Source organism: Eptatretus burgeri, chromosome 16 (assembly GCF_056783735.1).
Source record: "Eptatretus burgeri isolate ZD-2024b chromosome 16, Ebu_testis_v1, whole genome shotgun sequence".
In the NCBI taxonomy this organism is placed as follows: Eukaryota; Metazoa; Chordata; class Myxini; order Myxiniformes; family Myxinidae; genus Eptatretus; species Eptatretus burgeri.
The window spans coordinates 55,298,930-55,320,891 of NC_140976.1; the positions used below are offsets into that span (position 1 = coordinate 55,298,930).

The following is a 21,962-nucleotide window of genomic DNA, read 5'->3' on the forward strand; positions in this document are numbered from 1 at the left end:
TGAAGTTTCCCTGTTGATCTGACCAGCCATTCTGGAGAAGATGTTTGAAGGTTTTTGGGTAAATTCAATATGGCCACCAAACCATGTGACCTATCAATGAGAAATTAACAAACTTGTAAAAGGATGACATGTGGAACATGTGTGTAGTTTCGCTTCAATCTTTCCAGCCATTCTGGAGAAGATTTTTTGGGGGATTGTTTTTTAAAACATTATGGCTGCTGAACCAAGTCAACTATGTCATTATTTTTTTCTACGGTGGATTTTTGCGTAGATAACGCTCAAGAAATTAAAAAAAACTTCCGATGCAGCGTTCTCCCTATCGAATTTTCACCGGGATACTTCATGGATGACGTCACGAAAAATCACCCTTCTTCCCCATGTGGAGTTATTACCATGTGCCAAGTTTCAATTTTTTCCATTGCACGGTTTCAGAGATAGAGGTCCAAAGCTTTTCGGTTTTTCAAAGATTGCACCTGTACCACATGACTTATGACGTCATAATTATCAATTCATTTTGGTATCAAAAAAGATACATACTATGGTAAAACTTTCGTGTCGATCGGATTTACAGTTCTCGAGAAAATGAATTTTAAAGCGAAAAAACCCCTGAAAATCGCGGCGCAAGAACATGACCAAACAAAACAACACAGAAGAAAACCAATCGGTTACCCAGCCTTGCAGGCTTGGTACCCTAATATCCTTCCCTCCCCAAAGGGGCTTTCCTCCTTGGACAAATTCCATGTGAATGTGTATAAATATCTTCCATGGGGCACCCCAATCAGAGGTAAAATGATAATAAACCCCAAACACCTATGATTAACTTTTTAAAGTCGCTGCTGCTGTTTAACACTAAACTGAAAGGGAGGAAACCTGACATTCTTCAGGCATTATATGTTTATTGGGTCCCGAGAGTAATGGACCTAAACCGAGATCGAATGTAATCTGTATACCCCAGAGAGGATAACATGACCCTTCCTGCCACTCCTGTCAGGGATGGGGGTACTGGCATGATAAAATATGCAATATTAAGTGTGCCGTCATGACTACGATTACGCAGTAAACAAATTGCTAATTACGATGACTTAGTAATTAGGTATCTTAGGACGTTGCCTGTGCTAACAGGGTTGGGACGAAGACCGCAAAAATGCAAATGTCATCTTCTGTCTTGGAACGGGAATGCTGGAAGCAACAGTTCACACTTATTGCCACATCTGATGCAATTTGAATGCATAACGAGGTGCTTTACACACACACACACACACACACACACACACACACACACACACACACACACACACACACACACACACACACACACACACACACACACACACACACACACACACAAACACACACACACACACACACAATCAAACTCGGAGACCAACAGTATGTACACAAGCCTTTATTGCAAGAAAATGGTTATGTGCAAGAAATTAGTGTAGTACAAAATAATTACACATCCGCATGTATAAAAATATGCCCAAAGTATGCAGGCACATCTGCTTCAGCAAGGTACCGACTCACGGCTATGGCTCTGCGTACATCAAAGGTACACACATGTATATGTATAATTATACATAGATTTACCATGAATGAAAATTGGACTGTGGTGAAGTTTAACAATACATTGTATTCGTAGCTTCATGTGAGCCGAATGACAGAACATGAACTTTAAATTTCCGACCATAGGTGTCTCATCTCCAACTGCACAATCCCCAAATGAGGAGAGGCGTTCCTTCTGTACACAAAACACCTGCTCGTCTCGCCTCCCCGAAAAGCTGGCCTTCAAAAGCCTGAAATGTATTAACAATGAAAGGTAACAGAACATGTAACATTGTATTAATTCACCATCTAACATAGCAAACGTGCATGTGCATGGTTACACGTGGTTCACGCCGAAGATAACCAAGTAGAAAGGCTGGTGGTGAGCTTGTGGGACATTGTTCACATGAAGATCATGTGAGATGCAGAACCATAAAGCCAGTCAGGATGGTGATGACACTCACATAGTACAATGGATACAAAGATATTTTTGTGGTTTTATTTTACAGTTGGAATCTCATTATAAATCTGAAAAAGATGAAACTATTTCCAAGCTTGTTGACTGGAAAATGAGGTTGGGTCAGGGGTGGGAGGAGGGACAGGAAGATAAGGTGGCTTAAATTGACACCTTTCAAAAGGAGTCTCACTGTGGATTTAAAATGTATATACAGCTCAATTATTTCATTTTTGGGTAGTTTTCCATTCCATTAAATTATTGAGAGGTCTACGCAAATAATAGTGCTGTTTGAAAGTTTATCACAGGTGATGAGGCTTCATGCTGCCGACATTCATCTGTTTGTTCAGCTCACAAATCAAGCCAAGCTTTTCAACTGCCGGTAGAGAGTCGAAGTTGCAGGAAAGTGATACAGAATAAGCACAAATCCACGGACCTCCTTTGGCTTGTGACCAACTCTGAAAGGAGAGGTGAAGGCATCGAATCCCGCGATGCCTTTTTGTGGGGAGGTGAAGAGCTCAGGAAGGGGGGAAGTGGGGGGTTTGGCAAAAAGAAGGAAATAAAAAGAAAAACATGGTCAAATAATGACCATAGAGATTGTCAATCCTGCAGGTGAGTGGACCCTGCTGGTTACTTCACTGCAGCTTCACAGCTGGGAATTTCTACGTCTGACGACGGCACTGCAACGACAGTGGCTCCGTCAAGCCCGCCAGCCTCAACTGGCGTCAATATGAGCACATAGTCCTGCTGTGATTGTAATATCCGCGCATCCTCATTGCAACGCCCCACGTTGGCCTGGATGCTTTGGAAAGATGTCATACCACTGCCATCGCCCACAATGGCGATCATTTGCTCTCCGATGCTTTCTGAAAGGCCACTCGCTCCATCACCTACAGCGATGATGCAGCCTGGTGGCAGGCCCTGCAGAGTGAGGCCAGCAGGTAGTGCTTGAAGCAGAACGTTGGAGAGAGAACCAAGATTGGCCTGTGAAGATCGATCAGGCTGCCCAGAACTAGTAATTGGGTGGGGTGAAATGGCAGAAGAGAAACACAAAGGGTATTTTGAGATGATGCACAAATACAAAGTAAAAAGGGATGAGAATTAATATATATATATATATATATATATATATATATATATATATATATATATATATATATATATATATATATATATATATATATATATATATATATTTTTTTACAGTCAAAGAAGTACCAAGAAGATATAAGCTTGCAATGAAAGTGCATTGCCTGCTGAATGTTGTGGGAGATGAGTATGTATTGGATATAAAATGAATTAGGGAGTATTCAAACCCTGATCGACTAATATCGCCTTAGGGAGATCGAGTTAGCAGTTACAGATCAATGGGTGATTATGAGGTAAATCCATCAAACGGGCTAAATCTATACATGGTACTGGATTAACAGGAACTCATTGCAAAAGAGAATGGAATGTTTTAAGTTTAACAAGCAAGTGAAAGCACACAAGACAGTCTTGAAATACAGCACTTTTAGAAGATGAAGAAACTTCGATATACAATTTGAGGAAAAACATTTTGCGATACATACTGATAGAACCTGTCCCCACTATTACCAAATATGGTGAAGCACAAAAAAATAAAAAAATAAAAATCCAGTCAGTTGAATTTCACAATACGGTGGTTTTACTGTACATGTGTATAATATACATGAGGTTCTGTATATACATGAGGTTCTGTACTGTATATACATGAGGTTCAGTATGAAAGTAATGCCTGTTGTTTTCCACTTCGTAACCCAAGCGTTATAGGAAAGCTGTGTGACCGCTAAAGTTCCAATTCAGGAGATCGTAAAATCGCCGAAACAAATTAAATACTGTACTTGCGTCGCACATAAAAAAGTACTGTACTGGAGATTGGTTAAAAGGTATTGTAAAAGTGTGACCTCAGAACTTAAATTAGATGGTATTTGTCAAACGGATGCTGGTGAAAGTGCCGTTAACGTTGCCGGGTTTTTAAGTTTGCCTCCGACTGCGATGCGTACCACCTATAAAAATTCCGACGTTCATTGGAGAAGGAAGAATAAGAGCGACAAGAAAACGCCAACTTCGACAACTTCTGGAAGAGCTTTATTTTTGTCTCGCAATTGTTTTTTAAATTTATTAATATACTTGTGTACTTGAATATAATTGCCATTAATCAAAAAAAGGTAATATAATTGGTAAAATGCTAAATATAATACATGAAGTGGTAATGTTAGGAAACGCTAACCCCCTTATTCCATTAATTCTAACTAGTACGTGCAGAAAAAAAAAATATATATATTCAAACCGCGAGCAACAAACAACAACCACACAGGCCGTTTCTTCGCTCTCGCGTGCCCGTACGTGCGTGGCCCGGAAGTTCGCACATTATTCGCAGTTACGATTATTCGCAATTTAGTTTTAATACCCAATTATTCAATTAGCGCCAACCTATTTTACCTTTTCGCAATGTCGTGGCAAGGAAAAACAAAAAGAGAAGAGAAGAGAGAGAAAAAAAATTTACTTCCTGGTTCGGAGCATACCAGCACTCTGATGTTATGCTAGGTTCCCACTGTCGTGCGATCCGTTACGTACGCCACGATTGGCCATTCGTAGTTGATCATGCAATTTCTCTGAAAGTCTATTCCCACTAGCACGATTGAAATGGTGGTCTCACAGAGCGTGGTGTTTGTCTTGTCTAAGATAGATCCTGATCACCACGATTAGGAAGCACGATTAGATGCGATCTGTCACGCTTTGTTACGATGCAATACGATCTGATACGATGATCCCGATTGACAATTGATCATGTTGATCGTAGAAAAATTTTGAAGCGTTCAAAAATTTTCTACGATTAACACGATTGCCACGACTGACCTCAACATCTGATAAGATCTGATAGGATCACCACGATTAAGACCACGATTTCAATCGTGCTGCGCATCGTGATAGTGGGAACCTAGTTTAACCGAAATTTATGCACCGTCTAATATGAAAACGATCATAATTGGGGCATTGTGTTTATCTATAAATGCGCAAAAGAAATCGAGAAATTATTACAATACACGAAGTCATCACTATCTGGAAGCCCGTACGTTGTAACCCGTAATGGCGAACGCGGCTGAGCTTCCCTTCCCCCATCGGCCATGCCCACGCAACAACTTGTCTTGTCATTGGTTTGGTAAATAAATGGCCATAACTTGGGAAGCACTTGTCCGATTAATATCAAACCTTGAAAAGGCACATCCTCAGGTCCCCAGCAATATACCTGGCAAGTTTCAATGAGATCGGACCAGTGGTTGTCGAGAAACAGTGGTCACACACACACACACACACACACACACACACACACACACACACACACACACACACACACACACACACACACACACACACACACACACACACACACACACACACACACACACACACACACACACACACACACACACCTGGAATTATAGATAGATGAGAACGAGAATGGCACTCGGTCGATTGCATACCTCCATCAGGCTGAACAGTTTACGTTTTGTATCCCACTGATTGGCCGGATCTGAAAACCTCAACAAAAATATAATCAGTTTGTTCTCGTCACCTACCCAACTCGTCTCTCAATTTTCGTCAAAACATGTCCATAAAGTTTTGAAATATCATGCCAGACTAGCATAACCCGCGCTCTGCGCGACATGTTGGGGTGGGTGTGTTTGAGAAAGGAACTGATGCAGAGTATCAGTAGTAATTTTACTTTAATGCAGTAAGAGGAATACGATTTCACTGTTTCAGAACCATTTTATTTACCTTTTTTGTACCATGCACCTCATATGGTCTTTGAGATAATGTAAACCGAATATCACATTACTTGAGCGCAGAACAAAGTCGAAGATAGCGCGACACGAAACCACAAACTCGGAAATAATATACAAGATATCGTTTTTGGCCCCATCTCTCAATGGTAAGGAATCGCTTGAAAAAGATTTTAAAAAATTTCTCCTATCCGAATTATCACTGAAATTGAATCAATTAATCATTGCCACATGCCCAACCTGCCCACTAAGTTTCATCCAAATGGGTCAATAACTTTTTGAGATATCCTGCTCACAGACAAACAAACAAGACGAGCAAGAGTGAAAACATAACCTCCGACCTCCGTCCACCTTCGACGGCCGAAATAAAAACTGCTTTGATTTGCGACGTTTCGATATTAGTCACACTTTTCAGAAATGCATCCCTAATGTAAACCGAGTTATTACAGAACTTGATGTCTGTTCGTTTTTGTCAGTTTGAATCGATCGTCAGGACAAGATACTGCAGTGTAATTAATCTTTTTATTTTTGCAGGAATGACGAAGAAGACTGAGCCAGAAAAATATTGGTTGTTGACATTTCCTGCCCAGTCAGTGTCGGTAACAAATGGGGATTATTTTTCTTCTTTTAACTTTATTTCTCTGAGTTTTTGTCAAATAAAATCCTCAAAACAATATACAAAAATTACAGTGCTGTAATATACGAGTATTTTTGCTGAAATGGTTAAAGCTAGCACATAACTGTATGCAGCCAGGAAAATAATTGATGGGCAACATTTCATGCCCAGTCGGCAATTAGTTGGACCATTCATTCATCGACACTCACAGAGAGATCGCATGTATAAGTACATGCCGTAATTTACTTGAAACTTTTTGTTTCTTCCACAAGCATGGATACAAATGCAAATCCTGGAAAGCTTGCTCAAAATTAGCTTTCTTTGGAGAAAATGATTAAAGTGATTCAGATGCATGAGTAGCAATGAAGGAGCACCCAAAATATTGCTGAGGAGGAACTTGCAAGGCCATCTCTGCAAGAGCCCACCTGGCTGGAAGAGCGAGAAGAATACCCAACTTGATCGCAAGGGGAAACGCATGTAAATGTACTGAATACTGTAAAAACACATTTGAGACCAATTTAAACAAGATATTAATGATATTTAGTGATGCACACATATTGATACAATCAAACGGAAGACCAAGAAGGAACCCCAAGAAGTAAAAACGTAAAGATGGAGTCATCAGGAGGAAACTGGATAGGATTCGGGTTTCAGCCACTACTCCACAATCCTCAAACCCATCCAGGCACAGCCAAGTGAGCCTAACAGAAAAAATTCTGCAAGAATTCACTTCTCCTTAGAGATATATATTACGAAAGAGGGTAAGAGATGAACGAGAAGAAAAAGAAAGAATCAGAAGGAAAAGAGGATTGTGAGAATTTTTTTTCAAGAAAGAATGTGAAAGGAACAAAAAACAAAGATGGCAGGAAGAACCTGGAGAGAAAGATTTCAGCAGTTACTCCCCAGGCTCAACGCAGCATCATGTACAAGTCATCAGAGTTCCGTCAGTAGGGAAGCACAGTTCACACATCATCAGGATATTGGGGCAGACATGATCAAATGGAAGACCAAGAAGGAACCCAAAGAAGTGAAGAGCAAAGATGGAGTCATCAGGAGGAAACTGGAAAGGATTCTGGTTTCAGCCGCAACTCCACAACCCTCAAACCCATCCAAGCACAGCCAAGTGAGCATTACAGAAAAATTTCTGAAAGAATTCACTTCGTCGAGAGATAGATAACAATAAATATTTAATTTGAATAAAACAAACTGGCTGCCACATAACATGCAAGTAAAGGCCATGTTGACCATTTACCTTGAGTGGTTGATATAGGCAGGTTTGACCATGACTGACCAGATGCATATACACCTCAAATCGGAGCCTAATGAATGGCATTACATGCAAGAAATTCAGCACATGTTCTCGCTCAGAGGGTCTGTGGCTGTTTTGCCAATGTTTGAACGTGAAGATCAAAGATATCCCAGAGATGTTGAATTGGATTTAAATCTGGCAAGATGGCAGGCCATGGTGTCATGACATGAACTTTGGTATTGCCAATAACATGCCTTGTTCAAATGGACCCATGAGCAGGAGCATTATCAGGCATAAAGATGATTCCTGGAGCATGTTGAAGAAGGGTAGGCAACACGTTGCTGCAAGATCTCAATGTATCGATCTGCCATCAGATTGCCATGGGTACAGATCAAGTTGATGCGAAACGTTTCAGCAATACCACTCCACATCATGACATTTCCATGTCTGGAGGGGTCCATGCTCATCCTGTTTGGTATACTTGTACCACAACACATCCAAGCTTGCTTGCAGTGGTAAAACCAGTGCGTCTGATGGACAAGGAGGCAATGGGAAATTGTTATGGTCAGTGATGAATCCAGCTCTCCTTGAAAGGCATGATGGCTGTGCACAGGTAGAAGACTCAAAGATCGATATGCACCAGTGTGTGTCGAGGAAGCCGCACATTTTGGACATGGAGATGCATCAAGACGGTGATGACACTTATCCTGCAAAGTCCGAGTAGTGTGCTTGCAGTACTCTGGGAAGTTTGAAGCCGATTACATAGATTATGTGTGGTGTGGATCTGTGTGGATTATGCGGTTTTACCGTGCGAGACCTAATCTGCGGCGATGTTCACCATAAGTCAGGAGGTGCGTCTGATTTATATATCTCCCTCTATCCGTACAAGTCTCCGCCGTTGAAAAGCATCCACGTGGCATGATGCTGCCAACTCCATGCTTCACAGTAGGGATGGTGTTAGATGGGTGGGATCTGTGCTCAATTTGTACCAGATGTAGCAATTTGCATTCAGACTAAAGAGTTCAATTTTCATCTCATCAGACCACAGAATCTTTTGCCTCATGTTCTCAGAGTCCTTCATGTGCCTTTTTGCAAACTTCAGGCCTGCTGTCATGAGCTTTTTTCTCAGAAGTGGTTTCCGTCTGGCCACTCTTCCCCAAAGCCTAGATTTGTGAAGTGCTTCAGAGATTGTTGTCCTTGCAGATTCTCCCATCTCAGCCAAGGAACTCTGTAGTTCTAATCACAGTGGTCACTGGGTTCTTGGTTACCTCCCTGACCAAGGTCCTTCTTGCCCAGTTGGGCAGACGGCCAGCTCTAGGAAGAGTCTGGGTAGTTCCATATTCTTTCCATTTCCTAATGATGGAGCTCACTGTACTTTTGGGAACTTTCAACACTCTACATATTGTTTTATCCTCTTCCCCAGATCTATGCCACCTCACAATTCTACCTCGAGTTATATGGACAGTTCCATGGACTTCATGGTCGAGTTTCTGTTCTGACGTGCACTGTCAACTGTGGGACTTTATATCGAAAGGTATGTTGCTTTCTAAATCATGTCCAATCAATTGAATTGGCGTGGTGGACACAATCAAGTTGTGGAGACATCTCAAGGATGATCAAAGGAAATTGGATGCACCTGAGCTCAATTTGGTGTGTCATCGCAAAAGGTTAAATACTTATTGACACAAGACATATCAGCTTTTTATATTTTATAGATTTGTAAAAAATTATATTATGGCGTATTTTTTTTTCTCTACACAGGATGTTTTCACGTTGTCATTATCGTGTATTTTGAGTAGATCGGTGACAAAACACACACACACACACACACACACACACACACACACACACACACACACACACACACACACACACACACACACACACACACACACACACACACACACACACACACACACACACACACACACACACACGCCATTTTCCCCTGCGAGAGCAGGGGTTAACCTTGCAGGCCCCATGACAATCATGGTTCCCTTTTTGAGGCAATGTTTTTTTATGGCCGGATGCCCTTCCTGATGCCAACCCATTAGTCACCTCTTACAATATGCAGGAATGCAGTGTACCTATTCTAACTAGGGCACACACTGGGATGACTGAAAAATCTCAATTTAATCCATTTTAAATTCAGACTAACACAACAAAATGTGAAAATGTCAAGGGGTGTGAATACTTTCTGAAGACACTGCATCGATTTTACAAATCTTATATATAATCTGCGTCTGTCTGTCTGTCTGTCTGTCTGTCTGTCTGTCTGTCTGTCTGTCTGTCTGTCTGTCCATTTGGGGAGGGGCTCAGTTCAGGGCAGGGCTTCAAAATCAAATTGCCTCTATTTTGTTTGCTCCATATAGCCTCTATTGGATGGCTAACACTTCCTTGCACTCTCACGGCTTTATTATAACTCTAATTAGATATCTGATTTCATTTTTTGTAGTCGCTAAGATGGTGTAAGTTTCGGATGCAAAAAACCAGGAAGAAAATTTTTTGTTTTTAGACAAAAATGCATTTCAAGTGAAATTAAGGCCTGTAATATAAAATCCATTCAGACTCCCTCACCACTATATCTGAACTCTAATTCACCTTCTGATTTCATTTCTTGTAGTCCTAAAGACGGTTCAAATTTCAGTAAAAAGTGAGAAAATAGGACGAACATTGGCGTTTATACACAAAAATGCATTCTAATAGCCATTTTCAATGTATCTGGTCAGACGTGATGTGGGGAGGGGGAGTTATTAAGTTACCTTTTTATCATAGATACCTTTTGAAGAAACAAAGGTATCTTTTGATTACAACTCATGCAAAGAAAATGAAGTAATGCATGCCAGCGATCACAGAAGCGGTCTGTTATATACCGCCCAAAGAAGGTACGTTTTTCATAATGCAGGAAAGAAAATCGTGGTCTTTAATAAAAAATAAACTATTAGTTTTTGCACAAGTTTTCAAAGCTGAATTGTGTGCAAGTACAGGAGGTATAAACAAACTGTATTTCACATGTGCATGGACATGTCATTCACATATGCTATGTGAAATAAACGTGAGAAAGAAAATTCCCAAGAGATATTTGTCATTCTTATTTTACAAGTGATGTACACGTACACTTTAAAGAAGTATATTTTAAATCTTCAATTTAAAAAATGTCCTTTTGTATTGTGTACATGAAGGAAAAGAGCAATTTCGGTTTTTGCCGGACAGAAGGGTGTAATGTTCATATACACCACGCACAACACTCCCCCCCCCCACCCCAAGGACTTTTCCATTTGGGCTGTATTCTTTTGACAGTCGTCACCATAAAATGTTTCATTCTTTAGACGTAGTCACACTAAAAAGTTGCAAGTCTTAGGTACTCTTTGGTCCCAGTCACACAAGTATAAAGCTCCTGTGTGAAGCAGGATGCCACTGACATGATATTGTCACACGTCTTAAGCATGGTAATAGTAAAGTATTATTTAAAATAATCAGTCGCATTGCATTTGTTATTTTATGGCCTGCCAAGATAGCTTAGACTCTTAATGGATTGCACATTCGGCTTTGCGCTACCTTGGCAGGGTTGGAATCCCAACCCAGTTATAAACTACCACCCTGGCGTTTGGCATGCAAGGCAAGGCATCAATCGGAGGGGCGTTAAACTGGAGGACGTGACGCCTTGTGTTGCCTTTGGAACTGCCATTTCCAAAATTAATAAAAGAATGAGGGAACAGAATGAAACAGCTTATGAACGTCATCATAGACTTGCACAGGATGTAGAAGGAAAAAGAATGAGGAGAGAATGAGATGGCCGAGTCAACAGACTTGCAGAGGATGCTGAGCAACAAAGATTTTGGAGTGTAATGCGTGCTCAGTAAATATATACAACAGCATCCATAATGAATCTGATGAAGTATCTCATAATATTGTCCAAGCGCATAATTGCGGTCCTGTGACCTCACCATGCGTGTACTGGTCTGCAAAACATTTCACAAATGAATCAACAGGGAAAGGGGTGGATTTACACTTTGTTGCTGGCTTGTAGCATGGTATTGTGTACACTGTGGTCCTAAATGAGGAGAAAGCTTTGAAATTGAACCCAGTTTTAATAAGATAAACAATCTTAATGTTATATAATGCCCAAGTGTCTGTGCTTTCAGAAAATGTATACTTTGCTATGGGTCCTATGGGTATAGTTGCTTACAAAGCATGTTTTTTTTATCCAAACACAGGCTATCAAAAATGTTAGGAAGTACGTAACAAATTGCATTTACTAAGCTGCTACAAAATTCCTGGCAGCTATAAGCTTGATTTTATAACCATAGAATAAGTTTACAAAGATGGCCCTATGATATAAAAATCAATATCAAAGGCCAGTTTGTGTTCAGTATACAGAAAATCAAAGGTCATGAGGAAGTACGTAACGTTTTAAATAAATCTGCACTTTTAATCCTTAGATGTTAGTTTGGTCAGAACTTTGACCCTGTCAGAGCAATAGAAAGAGGAAGAATTAAGCTCTGCCCAAATAGATCCTGAATCCCCATGATGTTTGCTAACAAATGATATGCAAAACTTAATCATACAATGACTTTCATTTTTTGGTCCCCCCCCCCCCCCCGTGTCCTAAATGTATACATAATACCTTGCTACAAGCCTGCTACAAGAGGAAAGTCCAATTACCTCCACTATTTGCCGTACCTGCTCGACTGCAACAACTTTATCAAGGTAATGATGGAAAATATCGCAACTTCCGAGACAATATCCGAAGTTGCAATTCGGCTTTGCTACAAATACAGCTATTTCAGATATCTGGGATTTATAAACAAACTGTATTTCTCATGTGCATGGACATGTATTCACATGTTATGTGAAGTAAATAAATTGTGTACGTTATCCCTCATTTCTGGATCTGATGAATTGCCAGTACCCATTTCAGAAGATTCCATGTGCAGCATCTAACTCAAGAGGTCCAAATGTTATACATTTCAATTCCCGTGGGTTTCCCACGGGTTCCCCCACAAGTCTATATTATAAAGTAGGAATGTCTGTCTGACTGTCTGTCCGTCCATCCTTGAACCACTCCCTCAGTTTTGGGGCCTGCCTCACAAAACCTTCTGTGGAACGTTTTGAGGTCCCATCCGGTGTCCTAAGATGGGAAAGAGGTTTCATGAATACCTCAATACAATTAATGATTTTGAGTTTCGACCCGTACGAAGCTGCTCCTGATTCGGATTGTTTAACTTCAGAACAGCGCAATCTTCGTTTACCTCATGAGTGTTTGTTATATTGTTAATAGTACAGTATTATTTTGTGATTGGAATAATGCTGTTTGGGAGGAAAATATTGACAGATTGAGTTTAAAGTAGAATCAGGGAATTATGTGAGGGGGTTCCACCCGTGAAATTCATGGATTCGGCTTATGCAGATTCGGCATCTTTTGCCCAAGTATTTCACGAACCGGCTGTCCAGCTTCTCCTGTGCATAGCACGGGTACTTTGCAAGTCTGTTGATATTTCGCTTTGTATTTTTCTTTCGTCTTTTCACCATCATTGGAGGTGTATTCGTTGCTGTTTCGGTTTCATGCATGACATCTTCCATTTGCACCTGTCTTTGGAAATTTTTTGCTCGGTGGGTTAGGGATACCTTCTCTGGCTTGATGTGTTCATGTTTGCATACAAATTGGATTCTGTAATCTGTTGAACTTTTCACATATTCAGCCAATTCTACAGATGTCATTCTGTGCACTTGGGTGAGTTCCATCAGGCCGCTACCTTCTTCTCATCTCGGCAGGTACATTCTTGGGATGCAGTGATTTCTGTGGATGGTGAGATGTCTCCTTGTATTGATATCGAGTTTGTTGATTTCCGTTTGTGGCCAATTTAATATTCCGCAGCTGTAATGGAATACTAGTGGACTCCAATCAAGCTGTGGAGTTGGTTTATGGCTTTGATTTTGTTTCTTGGGGTGAGATATTTTTTGCAGGATCAGCCTCATTCTATGCAAGTATTCTTTGGAAATTGTTTTACACATTTGGTGGCCCTCTTCTACGGTGAGGTACATTTCGGATGGATGCTTCGTTGTCTAGATCCTGTATTGTTGTATCTAGGTCAATTTTTATGTTATCTGCTTTTGTTGGTGTACCTTGTATGAATGTGTACTTGGCACAATTATCTTGGCCAAATTCAATTTGAATGTCATCAAGTACCATTTCACCAATTTCAGTTGTTCCACCAATTTTTTGTCATTTGCTGCAAAGAGTTTGAGATCATCCATGTACAATATGTGTGTCACCCTTCCTGTCTCTTTGGAAGTTCTCTAATTGGACGTTAAGGTACAACGCGAGTGTGTGTGTGTGTATGCATGTATGTATGTATGTACAGATACATATACAAGCAAATAACCATATCCTTACAAATGGGTAATGTCTTTTTTTTAAGATGACTGACATATTTGACCCCCCAGGACTTACAATGAATGCCGTGGAGTGACATCGAAGATAAGCTCTCAATGTCTATAAAATACTCCAAGGCTCAGCATCTGACAGTCGAGCCTCGCAACGGCCTTCTTGTGGTTGTTCTCACAAATAGGTGAAGAGGTGAAAGGCGAATCACCGACGCCTTAAAACCGGTTGCTTTGGGCAGCCTTGGTAGGCAGCTCATCCAGGAGAAGGAAACTCTGAATCAAAATCTGACGCTGCCTTGCGGTTCAGGTTTTGAAACCCAAGGCTAAGGGTTTGAAGGACATTAAGTGGCGACGGGTTTAACAGACATTAAAAGCGTCACATATTGGCAATTATGGCTGCAGGACCTTAATTCTAGGCAGAGGATTCCCTTATGGAGAACAATGGCTAGGATCACCCATCTAATATAAACACTGCCCAGAAGAAGGCAATAGCAAACCACTTCCGTACATGCCAAGAAAACAATGATGATCAGATATTCAAGAGATAATGCTATGGTGCTGGGATGATGAGGCCCCCCCCCAGGTTTGAAAGCACCCAAATAGCTACTGGGGAAGAGAAAAGTGTTTTGATGAGGAGAAATGGATGAAACCCACAAGGAAAAACAGTCACTGATGTAGCCAGAACTGAAAGTGAAACTGAGCTTCTGAAACGTTTCAAAATTGGAACATGGAATGTCGGGTCAATAAATCGGGGAAAGTTAGATATAATAAAGCGAGAGATGGAGAGGCCAAGAAATTTAAGTTTTTGGGATAAGTGAATTTAGATTGACTGGTTTGGTCCAGTTTCAATCTGATGATTAAAAAGTGTTCTTTTCTGGTTATGGAACCTGTAAAATAAATTGACTCGCAGTGATTTGCAAGAAGACGGCAGAGTCAACACTGGAATATATAAATTAGTCATTAATAGATTAAATGACATCTAGTGGACACAAACATCATTCAGATATATACGCTACTTCTGCAGCAGAAGAAGAAAAATGTGGAGTTTTATGGAAAGTTGTAGTAAGTGGTAGAGCAGGTACCTAAAGGAGATGTTTTAATGATTATGGGAGACTGGAATGCAAAAATTGGAGATGCAGGAGCAGCAGGGCAGGAAAGCATGGACTCTTTCAAAAAAAGATCAGAGATCACAGGAAGTTTACGTCTGGGATTAGGGTTTTAAAGAGAAGAATCGTGAAGGATCTGACAAAAGAAACAAGAAAAAGAGCAGAGATTGCAGACTCTCACCTGGACTTGTTTTACGTGTATTTTGTGTGGTGTTTGTGTACTGGTGTGTTACATCATAAATAATAGACATAAATAGAACTGCCACTTTATAACTGCTGGCAGTGATGACTGGGTACCAAGACATCTTGCTTTGATCAGACACCTGACCCTGACCCATGACGTTTATTATTATTCAACTGAATTCAGAATGGGATCAAAATAAATTCAATTCAAATCAAATGGAAGACCAAATAGGTACAGTCCTGCATTGGAGTAATCAGAAGGAACCCAAACAAGCAAAAAGCAAAGATCAAGTCATCAGGAGGAACCTCGATAGGATTGGGGTTTCAGCTGCTACTCTACCCTCAAACCTATCCTGGCATAGTCAAGTGAGCCTTGTTAAAAAATAATAATAATAAATTAAAAAATCTAAAATAACCCAGATCAAAAAAAAAAAAAAAATCAAATAAATCTGGCTGCCAGAACATGCATCCAAATCAGGTTGAAATGCAAAAACATATTCCATATCAAATTTGTGAAGTTTCATGTCGATTGATGAAGCGGTTCAAGAGAAATAATTTTTTAAAAAGATTTTCGCTCAATCCAAATATAGATGCCAGACCATGTGACCTATCAATTATTCGTGAATACCCTGGTATCCCAAAGACTTGGGGAACATTTGGGTGAACTTTCCCCTCGATCTGTCCAGCTCTTCTGGAGAAAATTAATTTTTGTAGGTTTTAGGGTAAATCCAATATGGCTGCCAAACCATGTGACCTGTGACATCATGTGTGAAAGTTTTGTTCCTCATGGATAGGCAGTCATACATGTAAAGTTTCACCTCGATCTGTTCAGCCATTCCAGAGAAGATTTTTGAAGGTTAAATAATAATAACCCAAATAAACAATAGGGCTGCCGAACTACGTGACCAATGACATCATCTTTTTTTTTAATGTGGACCAATTTATCCCCAAATGACCCTCAAAATTTTTCATACTCATCAGATGTAGCATTCTATACATGCAATGACGTCATAAGAAAGGCACCTATGGCATCAAAAAAACTTTTTTAAAAACCTAAAAAAAAAACATTCCCCATGAGGAGTACTTGCCATGTGCCAAGTTTCAATTTTTTTTCCATGGTGCGGTTTCGGAGATGCAGAGGTCCAAAGTTTTTCCTTTCTTCCAAAATGGCTGCCACACCACGTGGCCAATGACATCATAATTATCATTAACACATTTTACGAGTAGTCACTCCTCTGGTGAAAATTTTGTCTCAATCCGACAAGCAGTTGCAGAGAAAAACACTCATGTTCTGTGCGGACAAAGACAAATTAACACAGACAAACAGACTCAAATGCAATACCCTCTCCTCTGGTGAGGGTAAAAAGTGAAACAAGAGATGAAGGCCTATCCCAAAACTCCATACAAACGAGATAGCAATGTGATGGCAACCTTCAAAGAAAGAATATGAACTGCCTAAGCAGTCTCCTGGGCTATTCGGCACAATCGTGGACAGGTTGCCACTCTGATGCAGGATACTCAAATGGCTCAATCATCCCAGCAAGCTGGTAATCATTTTGCCGACCTCGGACGGATGACAAGCTGAGTTAATACCAGGCGGGGTTAATTCAACAGTCGAGCGGGATTTGAACTCAGGACCCCAGGATCCCAAGCCCACCTCCCTAACCATTAAGCCAACACCAGGAGCATTTCTTTGTAGTGCAACCAGAACTCTCATGTTGGACTGGATATGGCTTCCGTTGTAAAGTCAGCAATTTGTGGAGGGCCTGCAATTCAAGGGCGACTTCAGCCACAGCATTTCTTGCTTCCTGGTCAGCCTCTTGAAAGCCATTGACTATCGTTTCTGTGAGGTCATTCATATTTTCATCCAAAGTTGTATCCTTGTCATTGATCCATTCAAGAAATTTGCTCTAGAACAGTCTCCACAGTGCCTCCATTGCCAGTTTATGACACCTTACAGCCCTATTCCAACATTTGTCATTCAGAATGTCGTTGACTCACCTCATTGTTGACCCCAGATTCAATCAGCACAACACAAAGTCCACCATCTAGAAAGTGCTATCCAATAACTTTTTGTGAAATTCATTGTGACGTGGAATCCTCCTCACCTGAAGAGGAGGTCTTGCATTCACGACTGTGTAGCAAAAGGGGCTCTAACTTACAAAGTACATGAAATAAAATATGTATACGTACTTACTATAATTCATGGACCGGTGTTTGTTTGTGTGTTTGTTTGTTTGTCGTGCTACTCCTACAGTTCTCAGCCAATTGCATCTAGACTTGCTACAGAGGATCAGCATAAACCCAATTAATGTATTGGGGTGTTTTTATCTTTTCCGGTGGTCTTGGGGGGGGGATGAGGGGTGTATGCAAATTTTCTATGTAAATGTGTATCATGTAGCGCTGCCTCCAGGTGTGGTAGGGTATTACAAGTCTTCACCATTTACTGTACAGTATTTCTGTCCCCACATTTTCCAGTGCAATGAGGTGTTTTGAATTATAAGCAGTCGGTACGTTTTTACTTCATACATGTAACCCCGATTATTTTTTTGCTTATACAGAGCTGTCAGTTGCCTATACACCACCCAAATAAAGGTAAGCGTCAGAAGAACGTGATGCATGCTCAGACCAAGATCGCCTGTGGGGCGGGTACTCTGCCAGTAGGTATAAAGGGCAGGATAGCTCTCAAAGGATAAAATGTATTAAATAAGAAAAGAAAAAAAAATACTGTTTCCCCCACCAATGAGTATATTCGAACCCCAAAGATCTGTCTATTTCACCTAATTGGTCTTAAAGAGGTAGAAATGCTCAAAATGGAAGAATCTGGGGCCGCTTGCACTTAATGACATCTGGAAGGACCTTGCCACAGTTGTTGAGGAGACCACCATCCTGGAAGTGATGAGGGGATACATAGAATAATTTAAGCATGGTGGTTGCTTTTTCTCTCTCTCTCAGATAAAACAAAAGTGAAAATTTTCAGGTCTTCGCCTCCCAAGTATATCGCGAACTTCAAATGTACTGTATATGTATTTTCCCACATGATGAAGTCATTCATCACATGTGCAGATGATACTTCATTACCTGAACTCAACGGAGTCATCACGATGACACATGTCTTTAAACAGACGGAGAATACAACCCAACTTGCCTCAATGAGCAGAGAGCATCTCGCCCGTGACTGCCTTGCTTCGTTTTGTGTACGACTCGCCGTGCCTGCACGTTGTTTCGCTGATGGGTTTAATCAAGAGACTTCACAAATATATTGTTACGAATCTGAAACCATTCACATTCACACATACAGTTGATCCAAAGTTTAGTTATTTCGTTAAGTATATGTGGATAGTTAGAATCTCTCCCCTATGTCTAATGGGAATTTAATGTGTGCTGCGAGTTTCTTTCGAGTTAGTCTTCTGCATGAAATCACCCTCCACTCCTTCAGCGCCATTACGCACATGTTCGAGGCCATGGACATAGATGGGGGGGAGATCACCTCAGAGCCGACCCCGCCCAGCAAGATGGAATGTTCCCCTCGTCCAATCGGGGGTGAAATAACTTCAGAGCCGACCCCGCCCCAGCCAGAGGGAATGTTCTCCTCGTCCAATCGGGGGAGAACACCGATCGCCCGATGCCCCCCGACCAATCTGGAGGCGAGTTACCTCAGAGCGGATCCCTCCACCCGCCCGGGGGGAGGGGGAAGAAGGGTGGAGAGCTGTCTCAGCGGGGACTGCGGGCATTTTCGGGGTTTCTTGGTGGTTGGTGGTGGTGGTCGTGGTGGAGGTGTTTCGTGGTGCTAGTGTCGTCGATTGTCGTTCGTGGCAGCCAGGATCGTGGGCTCGTTGGATTCTGGGTCGTGGGTTCGAGTCCCACCGTGGTGGGTTGTGTTGGAGCGCTCGAGCTGGGGATCCCCGTTCCCGTACACGGACTCCGAGCTCCACAAGTGCAAGTCGGTAAAACCGCACGAGGCGGCCGGGTACCCGGCCAGACTCTGACCCTCAGCTCGCCTTCCATCCCGAGCTGAAGGGCCGAATAAAGACCCACGAGGTCCATTTCTTTTTGGGTGTGTGTGTCTGTCTGTGGCCAGTCTGAGAAGTAGAAATCATTTAAGTGATTGCCATTGTACATTTGCCTGCATCTATATTCGTGGTCAAGTCTGCTCTGTTTCCCTCCCTTTTACCTTGTAAATAAATAACTGTTAAATGTTCCAGTTCGTTATCTTTGCTTTCTATCATTGACCCAGTATGGTTCGGGCTTGAGAATTAGGGAGGCCGATTGTGCTGCAAAATATCATTTGGACCAGCGCGGCTTTGGTAATTCCCGCTCGGTTACACCGGATCCGAGTCGGGAACAGCGACTCGGTTCGGACGAAGCCAGCCGAGGGTGTGGCTTCCCCGGTAGCTGGACCGCGCGGATAATTAGGTAAATTGGAATCAGACAAAAAGACCCTAACCGCGCGGTCGAAATATTGGCGTCCACGGTCCATTAAGCGACCCGTTTACTTCAGAGTTATCCAGAGTGATGACCTTCAATTCCGGTGTTCGGTGGGAGATGGCCCAACTGCTCGATCCAGCAGTCGTCCTTGCCACCGAACCTGGCACCACAACAATATCGCCTGTTGGACATGTGATATGTTTGTGAAGTATATCTGTTAATTTCAATGAGGATGCAAAATTAAATGAAACACGCAGGAAAAAAAACAAAAGGATCTTTCATAACACAGTTGTTGCTGTGGTTGTTACCTCCGTTACCAAAGGTGGACAGAGGTTATGTTTTCACCCATCTGTTTGTGAGCAGGATATCTCAAAGTTATGGGCAGATTCGGACGAAACTTGACGGACAGGTTGGGTGTGTGACAAGGACTAATCAATTAGATTTTGGTGAAGTTCTGAACACGAGAATTATTTTTATTATTTAAAGTGATTCTTCACCATTGAGAGATTGGGTCAAAAACGATTTTTTGAACAATATTTCAAAAAGTTGAACGGATTATGACAAAACTGTGTGGATGAGTTGGGTAGGTGACAAGAACAAGCCAATTTGATTCGGGTTCAGGTCCGGATCCAGATCCGGCCTTTCATTGGGATACAAAACGTAAACCATTCGGCCTGGCAGAGGCATATGCTCTACTGAATGCCGTTCTTGTGCTGTGTCACGTGATTGGGTTTTCGTATATCATGCCTCGCCTGCTAGGAATGGTAAGACTGTGTTCTGGTCACGCAATAAAGCGGAGTAGATGGTGGCCCGCGTGCTTCTTGCGTCCCACCGCACCTCGTACACACTAGTTGGCTGACGAGGATGGGGGCATACGGACGTATGCCCGTTTTCGACGGGGACGACTTCGAATTGTTTTCGGAGCAATTTGAATGCTATTTCCACGCGAACGATGTGGTCGACGAGAGCAAGCAGAAGTCGATCTTGCTCGCTTCGCTTTCGCCGGAGCATTATCGGCTGCTGGGTGATTTAGTGGCACCGAACAGGCCCCGGGATGACGGGCTGGCGTTTCGGGACATTGTGGAGAAAATGAAAGCACACATGGCGGTTGAGCAGACTTGCGGGGATGTTCGAGCCATCACCGGCCACGCGGGGTCGCGAGCACCCCGGGACACGCGCACGACCTTCGATGCGGGTCGGACGTCGCCGCACGGCCACGCGTGCGGCGGGGTGACCCCGCGGACGTGCTTGGGATGTGGAGGTCGACACCTGCGCCGTGCATGCCCGTATAAAGGCAACGTGTGTTTGAATTGTCACAAGGTGGGTCATTTGGCGCGTGTGTGCCGTGGGGCGTCGGCCACCGTTAAAGTCGTGGACGGCGATGTGCGACGCGACTCGGGGCGGAACCAGCGGCCGATGACGGCGCGCCCGATGACGGTGGAAGTCGAAGTGAACGAAACGCCGATCACGTTCCAGGTCGATACGGGAGCAGCGGTGTCGCTCATCGGCGAACAGACCGCGCGTAGACTCAACGGCTTGAAGCTTATCAGGTCAAACCTCGCGCTGTTCACGTACACCCGCGAGAAGATAACGCCAGTCGGGATGGCAGACGTGTCTGTGCGGTACCAAGGCCAGGTCGCCACGCTTCGGGTGTACGTCGTACGGGGGAGGGGACCGTCTCTCCTCGGCCGAGATTGGATGACCCGCATCAGGCTAGACTGGGCCGCAGTTCACCTTGTGCAACCCGTGCCGAGTCAGTGGGAGGATCAGTTGGAGGAGATTCTTCAAAGACATCAAGGGTTGTTTCGAGACGACCTTGGAAAACTCAAGGGCATGGAGGCGAAACTCTTCTTGAAGGAGGGGGTGGTTCCTCGGTTTTGTAAACCGCGTCCGGTGCCGTATGGCCTGCGGGACAAGGTCAAGGGTGAACTGGATAGGCTGGAGGCCTGTGGAGTGATCGAACGGGTGTCATGCTCGGATTGGGCCACCCCGGTTGTCACGGTGCTGAAACGGAATGGGGACGTCCGATTGTGCGGGGACTTCAAATCCACAGTTAACCCGGGGCTCAGCGTGGAGCAATATCCATTGCCGTCAATCGATGAAATATATGCGCGATTGGCGGGGAGTCGATACTTCACGAAGCTGGACCTGCGTGATGCATATTTTCACCTGGCGATGGATCCCGGGA

At 42.6% G+C, this 21,962-nt stretch overlaps 1 protein-coding gene across 1 annotated transcript in view; it reads right to left on the reverse strand.

Moving 5' to 3' along the window:
- Positions 1-1,389: 1,389 nt before the first annotated feature.
- The window catches only part of LOC147011101 (ETS-related transcription factor Elf-1-like), a gene marked incomplete at its 5' end in the record, with an annotated part of 124,841 nt that continues 104,268 nt past the window's right edge, over positions 1,390-21,962 (reverse strand). The window contains one exon of the mRNA XM_085859065.1: positions 1,390-3,011. Coding sequence (XP_085715191.1) covers positions 2,630-3,011 — 382 coding nt within the window. The remainder of the gene's footprint in view (positions 3,012-21,962) is intronic.